General features: G+C 35.3%; 1 protein-coding gene across 1 annotated transcript in view; it reads left to right on the top strand.

Moving 5' to 3' along the window:
* Window positions 1-8,520, top strand: part of FIG4 (FIG4 phosphoinositide 5-phosphatase) — a 71,260-nt gene that overhangs the window by 16,333 nt on the left and 46,407 nt on the right. The window contains exons 7-11 of the mRNA XM_035900308.1: window positions 1,198-1,346; window positions 4,323-4,451; window positions 5,995-6,095; window positions 6,545-6,707; window positions 7,333-7,430. Coding sequence (XP_035756201.1) covers window positions 1,198-1,346; window positions 4,323-4,451; window positions 5,995-6,095; window positions 6,545-6,707; window positions 7,333-7,430 — 640 coding nt within the window. The remainder of the gene's footprint in view (window positions 1-1,197; window positions 1,347-4,322; window positions 4,452-5,994; window positions 6,096-6,544; window positions 6,708-7,332; window positions 7,431-8,520) is intronic.

Below are 8,520 nucleotides of genomic sequence, written 5' to 3'. Positions count from 1 at the left end.
TTTTTTTTTTTTTTTTTTTTTTTTCCTGCTTGGAGATGATGAATGTATGCTGTTTCTGTGGTTGTGTGTAGAGCGAAAAGGAGAAGGTTCTTACAAGACTCTGATAAACACGTTTATCAGCTTAATTTAAATTGTTCCTGGCTGAAATCATAGCATATTTTTCTGTGTGTTTTTTATATAAATCTTGAACAGAATTAGAAGTTAGGTAGAAGAAAACATTTGGTCTAAAGAGAAAATGGAAGAATAGCCTGAAATAGTCTTTTACTGGGATACTGTTTAAAGGTTCTGTTATATGCAAACTGAGCATGTAACAGACTTCTTTGTTTTCTAACAGATAAACATGTCAGGTCGTTATTATGGAAATTCAGTGGGTACATGGGTTAGACTGTGTTATCATCAGTGATAAATCTAAATGTCCAATGTTTAAATAATTGTTTTAGATCATTAGTCAATAGCTAGAACTTACTGGAGGGCCAGTAGACACTGATGCAGTCTTAAGTTAGAATGGAAATCTGTTTGTATTTCTGATTCAAGTGACATGTAAATTTGGGTTCTCCTTGGGGAAATGAATCCTAGTGGCTTATAAAATGTAGCAATTAGTGTAGAGTGTTGTTAGTATAAAAGATATGAGATGCAGAATTTGTTACTGTTACGGAACTAATAAAAAAACCCTTTTGCTTATTCAGCAGCCACTGTCTTAGGATGCATCTATGCTGCAATCACAAATCTGAGGACAGATGCAGTTTTTCTGGACCAAATTTTTGGCTGTTTTGAGTTCAGGTAGTCGTTACAGAATAGGACTTAAATCTCAGAAAAAATAGGTTGTCTATGTATGTGGATATTTCTGGCAGAATAGCTATTTTTGATCTTCAGGACTGCTTCTTGGGACATAGTGAATTAAGTTTGTTGATATGCTTTGTTCAAAAGGCATGTTCAGTTTTCAGCTATAATAAGAACATAAATACAATTTCAGCTATTGTACTGTAAACAGTTTCTATGTTTGCAAAGCTTCTTATGGAAATAATTTGTATCATTTGCCATTACAGAATCTGAATCTGTGTATCTTGTTTCAAGGTCCTTTTTATTTTTTTTAAAGGGTAAAATAGTACTGTGTTAAATGTAAGTACAGCTGGAGTGTAAGGGCTCTCAAAAGTCCTGTTTATCTACAGTTATTAATAAATATTAACTGTCTATCAGTTACAGCTATGATCTGTCTCACTCCCTTCAGTATAATCTTACTGTCCTGAGAATGCCACTTGAGACATTAAAAACTGAAACAACTCAGACCCGACAAGAGAGTTTTGATATATTTGAAGATGAAGGACTTTCAACACAAGGTGGAAGTGGTAAGAAAATATGCCTAATAGTCTAATAATGTTGCTCATGAGTACATTTAGAATATGTTTCACTTAAGTTTACTTTTGAGAAATATTCGGGTCTTCTGTATTGATCAGTAGTCTCATAACAATTGTGAATTGATAAAAGATTACATAAAGTGCCAATTACAGACATCTGCATTTGAACAATGCAATTTCTAGAGGTGATTAATCATTGTTTTGTGAATTTACGTTGCAACTCAGGGAGATAATTGAGCATGCTGACATTTTTCAGCAATCGATTATTCAAACTGTTTTGTAAGACTCCCAATAGGAATGAATTACAAAGAGAGTGGGAAGCAATAACTGATTAAGTACTAATAAATCTTTTTTGTTTCATGTCAGAAAATATTCACGACAGAGGAATTGTATGAAGTTAGTATCAACTTGATGTAGTAAGCACTATCAGGAAGACTAAGAAAAATTATTGATTTCAGCTGAAAACTACAGCCTTCACTTTGGATCTCACATGTTCATAACATATTCATATTCCTAAGATGACCAACCAGACAGGAAAACTATTTTCTTTCCCTTTCTGCTTTGCACTTAACAAAAAAAAATTTCCCCTGAAATTCTTAATAATGGATTTCATTCTGTTGAAGTTGATGCTTCTTATGTTTTATTGCCCTGTGACTTGTACTAATTGTCTGAATGCTTGTCAAAAAATTACGTTTTAGGGTTTTTTTACTTTTTGTTATTGTATATGTGACACCACTTTTCTCCTTGTTTAATAATGAAATATCGGAAATACCACTGCTACCTTTGACTCATAATTAATACATTGCTGTAAAAGTGGTCTCAAACAGCTGTGGAGATACAACTAACCTTCTTAAGTAGTAGTAGAACACCATGCCTTTTAAATACAGTGCTCGTAATCAAAATAACAGCATAGAGAAAATCTGCTACTATTTTGCTTAACACTATGAACTTGATATGGAAGCCAGCTTAGATGCAACGTAGAATCTGGATCTGTGCTTGTATTGGTTTTAAAGAGGCTCAACAGCCCCTCTGCATTACCACCCTTATTCGTAGTCACCTGCTGTGTAACCTCTGTTGCACAGAAAATATAATACACGGAGAAATATGAGACAAAAGTCCCACTTGTCCTAAAGTAACTTTGGTTCTCTGAGATGGTATGAATTGCATGACTTGTCTTCCATCTCTTCTAACCCAAAATGAATCTTCTGAGGTTCTGAAGAAGGAACTTATGGGTCCTGCTTTCTGTGCCTCCAAAAGGGACTCTGAAGGTCTGATAAGCACATTGTTAAAATACAGAAATGCCTGAAACAACCCCTGACCCAAATTTATGCAAGATAAACTTGAACAGTGTTTGTCCACCCTTTTGTTTTTGACACCTTTCCATCACAACACCTAGAATAGACCTACACTGAGTACAACTCAATGGTAATGAATGTTAGGTAAGTAACTCATCATCTTTCATACTGGAACTTCCTATGTTAAATAGTTGTAAACATCTGTCGTACTCTCATTTAAAAGCCTAAAAGTAATGCTGTGTACAGTATGTCCTAAATCTGACGGAAAAATTGGAAGATAATCAACTAATGCATTTCCTTTTAAAGAAAAGCAATCCCCCCTGAAAAGGTATTAGTAACGTGGTCATATATATCAGGATATCAGGAATTGGTTGTCAAGTACTACAATGGCAGAAATGACCGTAAAGAGTGGAGAGAACAATAACTCCTCCTCTGCAAAGGCTCTTATCTGCAAGATCCTTCAGGAATCCATACAGTGGCATCATCTCGTCTATGTCTTTATAAAAACATTGGGAGATTAAGATGCCATAACCTTGACCCCATCAGCAGCATGCTGATAGCGCACACACCACCATTTCCAATAGATATTAGTAACATATCTGTTCATATGATAGAATATATGTAAGAAATAGCTGCCTGTCATTCAAGAAAAAATTCTCACCAGAGTAATGCTGCTAGAAATGAGAAAGAGGACAAATTGCTGGCCAAATGCTTGTGGCCAGGTTCTGCTGAATGTATACAGTCCTTCACCAAAATGGTTACATGAGTTTTCCCTGGGCTTGTGGTAAGTTGGGCGACTAGGTATCAACAGTTTGTTCAACAGCTGCATTTTCACCTTCAGTCTGTTAGGAGAACTCCTCTTTTTTTTCCCCCAGCAGAACATTTGGCTGCTATAATTATCATACATACTGCTATGATATAACTCATCCTGCCAAAAACTTCATTTGAAAAAACTACACAAAAAATGTAGCTAATAGAATTCTTGTCCTGTTCATTCTCTTTAGGATTCAGACTCATTCAGTTCCCTTCACCACCTATTAGTGCCAGTTGTCATCTTGGTCCTGATTTTTGAAACAGAAAAGGACTTGGGTTCCAGATACATCAGAAATTGAATTTTAATTTGCAGGTCTACAATAGCTGCATTTCTCAGTGTCAGTGCAAATTAGGAAAATCAAGCTAAATTATGTGAGAAGGGGATTGACATGCTTTTTGTAAAGGGGACCGGGGCTAAGCATGATCTTCCAAAGCCGAACAGGTAACTCCAGAGGTGACCCAGAATTGAAAAGCTTATAAAGTTTTCCTATGAGAGCATTTTTGACTTAACTGGAATTCACAACTTGATTCATTTCCCTTATTATGAAATCCTCCGCCGTTACCATACAGAGATCTCTTTTCTGTACTGGAAGTATCAGAAACTTCTGCATAAAGGCACTCAAATACTACAGTGACTGGCAACCATAGCAAATTTGGGGATCTCCATAAATGCTGGACCTGCATGTGCCTGAAGTTATCTGTGTTTGGCAAACTTCAAGGATGCAAGTAAATGATACACTGAGTTGCACTCAAGGGAGAATCAAAGTAAAGGTCAAATGACCTGGATTTTTAAAACAGTCCAATGCAGGTAATCTTGTTTCTTAACTGCTAATGCATTTTCATTGTAACAACTTTCTAGGTGTATTTGGGATTTGCAGTAAGCCTTACGAAAAGTATGTGTGGAATGGCAAGCTTCTGGAGGCAGTAAAAAATACTGTTCATCGTGACTGGCTGCTGTATATTATTCATGGATTCTGTGGGCAATCAAGTATCCTTTTAGTGTTGTAACAAATGTTGGTTTATCAATTTTTATTTTTTTTTTTTAAGTTTGAACGTGTGAAATACATTGAATTATTTCTCTGTCATGTAAATACTTTTCAATTTTAGAATTATTGATTGGCTTTTGTTTTCATTACTTTTCTAGGTTTTATGGCTAAACAGGAAGTATGGTTATGTTGTTATAACAGGGCCCTGACACAGGTAGACTGCATTCTCAGTGAGGCACTGTTTGTAAGGGTGGAGTTTAGTAGTAAAATATTTGAGAGGATTTTAAGGCTCAGCTGTATTATTTCACTGATATTTGAGGAAGGGGAGAAAAGCTAAACAGAACTGAATTGCTGGCTTAGAAATGTTCTCTTACTAATCTCATTTAAAACATTTTTTAGTAACTGAGATTTGCAGAAATTCTTGTATTTACTCTGTTTCTGTTAATGATAGAACTTCATGCCTGCTGTGTGAAGAGAGTTAAGTAAACACCAGAACATCTGAAAATCTTTTTTCCTGACTATGTATTATTTAAAATGGGTAAATTGGTCTATGTACATTGTAGTGGGAGGAGAAAAAGCCCAAATGCATATCACAGTCAAAAGAAATGCTATCTCAACATCTTAGCTGATGAGAATTTAGTATGTTACAGAGATACTGTATTTTAATCATCAACAGTATCATGTTAGTTCAAAAGCCTGTCAACAGAATATCTGGGGAAGGAAATATGATTATGAAGGTGAGGTTAGTGGTGTCTTCACAAAACTTAATTTTGTTTTTTCATGATTGTAAGGCTTCTGGTCATTGGCTTTGTCCCCAGACAGAAAGCTAGATCTGGTTTTATATACCACTATTTCATCTGTGGTCTTACTTAATCAAAGTGGTAACTGGATCTGACCACCAGCATTATGCCTGCAGCTGCTTTGTGAGCAACAATAGTCTTTGCTCTGGGTATTTGAAGAGCAAATGTTGTCTTCCCTCTTTCTTGTGCAGAGGCTAAGGAAGCAGTGTCACGCTAGACATAATATTCTATCTTTTTTTGTTTTTAACAAAAAATAAAAAGCCTAAACTGCATCTGTAGTGCTTTGCCTCTGGCTTTCAGTTGTTACTTAAGTAGTTGCAGATTTATCTACTTTTCTAGACAAATAATTATAGGGTTTCTAATATACCTGATCTGAAAATAGAAGCTCCCAGGCTTTACTCCCAGTATTCACAGAAGCAGTACTTGCAGCCCAAGGTGAATCTTGCACCTATTTCTTCTCCATTGTCGCTTCACAAAATAGAAATATTTCTCTTCTGCGTGTTGTGAAAAGTGGGTGATGTATTGTAACGTAGATTCCCTTTTCACAGTTCCTCAAAATGACTGTTGAAAAGGGCAAGGCTCTCTGACAGATGCAAACGGAATTGGGAAGCGCTACTCATCTTTGTTAAGGAGATTTTAATAAATCAGGTGTTTTGTACACCTTTTTTAGAATTTATTTATGCTTGCGTGAAGTAAGTGAATGAAAAATTGTATGTGACATGTAAGCCTTAACATCTCTTTCAAGAACTGTTAATATATGGTCGCCCTATATATGTCACTCTGATAGCCAGAAGATCAAGCAAATTTGCTGGAACACGTTTTCTGAAACGAGGAGCAAACTGTGAGGTAAATTAAATATGATTTTAGGGATTGCCCCCTGCCCCTTCCCAAGAATGTGAAAGCTTGAGCTTGACTGACTGGAGAACTGAAATGTTTTAGAGGGTTGTTAGGGTTTTGGCTGTAAATTATGCTATTAGATAATATTGTCACAGCTATCATTACATTTTTTTAATTGAGATAATAAAGCTGTTCTTGAAATAGTAAGTCTTTAACAGGGAGGTTGGTGGGGTTTTTTTACGTTTAGAGATAATGTTATTTCCCAAATAGAGGGGAAAAAATAAAAATCTGATAATATACATTTAGGGACAAATGGGAATTTAACCTTCAGTGATGTTCTCACTACTATGATTTGCTGTCTTACAGTTTAATTGTACTCTGTAATGATCAGTTCTCTAAAATGCATGCAGCTCTGAAGTGTGATGTCTACATTGTATGTATATTTCTGTTGGTTTTAGGGAGATGTTGCTAATGAAGTGGAAACAGAACAAATACTTTATGATGCTTCAGTTATGTCATTTTCTGCGGGGAGTTATTCTTCCTATGTTCAGGTTCGAGGATCTGTCCCTCTGTACTGGTCTCAAGATATTTCAACTATGATGCCTAAGCCACCCATAACATGTATGTACAAATCAGTCTTTGTGATAGTTATGGTTAGTGCTGTGTCTTAAAGGAACAACTGAGAGAATAAGTGAAAACTAAATTTTTAAAAATCAGCAAATTCTCTATGCATTTGTTCTTTGTAATTTAAGGTAAATCAATGTTCTTTATAATAAACATCATGGTATACAAGCATTCAACCCTGTAAAAAGCTGCATTTGATGAAATTAAATAGAAAAAATCTCCACCTTAGACTTCACATTCAGAGATGGAATACAAAAAACTTCTGTTTGAAGATGTCGGCTTTCATTGTGCTTATTTTGTCTACAAAGTTAGCTACATTAGTATTAGTATTGTGGATAAAGTTTTGAACCTGTTGAAAATGGTGGAAAATGTCTGGGCTAAGTTTAATGGGGCCAGAATAATTGCTCTTTTGTAAGCATCTCATGAAAGTTTTGGTTAAGAAGTCGCTTCCAATTTGGAAAAGGGAAGATTTTTTAACAGCTTTTGCATGAGAAGAGGGGGAAGTATGTAATTGTTAGCAGAGAATTAGTATGTATTTTGTGAAGAGTACTTTTAAGAGAAAATTATTTAAGTGCATCTACAGCTTGCTTAATATCATCCTGAATGTATGTATTTGTTGCAGTGGACCAAGCAGATCCTTTTGCGCATGTTGCTGCTCTTCATTTTGACCAAATGCTTCAGAGATTTGGCTCTCCCATTATTATTTTGAATCTTGTGAAGGTACAATATTTTTTCTAGTTTTTAATGAGATACTTATTTCTGTAGAGTGTGTAATTTTGGTTGTGTTCTAAACTAATACTAGCTTATAAACGGCATATTTTCTTCATAAATCTCAATCCTACATGGGATAGTACATAACTGTCTAACTGCTTCCACTACAGCCCTTCAAAAAAGAAGTTTCCCACATTTATAGACTCCTTCTAGTAACCTTTCACTGTTGTTTTCAGGTTTTTGCTATCACCCCTTAGATGTAAGTCCAAATTTACCACTAAATTTAATTTAGCACTAAAAAATGCTAAAATAGTATGGTACCATGCGAAGTGAGGTTTGTAGACTGAGTTATTTAAAATATTGTGATAAAGGCTTATCTTTTGTTGTTTGCTCCATCTGGTAGAGTCATGGAAGTAAGTCATGGAAAAGTCATGGAAAGAAAACTGAAGCATCTGATGCTAGCTAACAGGCAGTGCCAGTAGGGCTGGACTAATGGGGGGGACTTCATGACTGCTGCAGTAATTCAGTTAAATGCTGTGTGAGAGGCAGTGGTACAAAGCCTGGATTCTGGATGGCACTGTAATTTTGGTTATGATATCTTGTATTTGTGTTGGCTGGGGTTTTTCTGTTTGGTTTTTTTCCTGTTCTGATCCAGTCATTTTTTGTGGTGTTGTCTGTTTCCACATTTGAGTTACTGATAATATATTGATTTATTTTGCTTGAATCATATCTTACTTCTTTTTAGTCTTTAAAAAAACCCATTTAGTTTATCTTGTTGTAGAACTGTATTCAGTAGAAAAAAGGATCTTTAATGTGCCTGTAGGATCCAGTCCTACTATAAAAAAATAGGGGAAAATACAAAAGGAAGGCTTTTAAAACTCTTAAGTTGTAATAAATGGCAACCAAATAATCTATTTTCTATTTCTAGAAGCTTTCCTGTGTAGGAGTGCTTTTAAGACTGTCCAAGAGTCTGTGGAATCAACTTAGGATAGCATTTGTTGACAAGAAAATGATTTTATCTCTTGCAGCCATAGCTTTCAAAAACCATGCTTAAAATTAATGTTCCTATACTACTTTATGTATTGCTTAAAAAAACAAG

The sequence above is a fragment of the Egretta garzetta genome, unplaced genomic scaffold (genome assembly GCF_000687185.1).
Source record: "Egretta garzetta isolate BGI_Z169 unplaced genomic scaffold, ASM68718v1 scaffold138, whole genome shotgun sequence".
In the NCBI taxonomy this organism is placed as follows: domain Eukaryota; kingdom Metazoa; phylum Chordata; class Aves; order Pelecaniformes; family Ardeidae; genus Egretta; species Egretta garzetta.
Note: the sequence above shows the minus strand (reverse complement) of the source record. Positions and strands in the feature narration are given on the sequence as shown.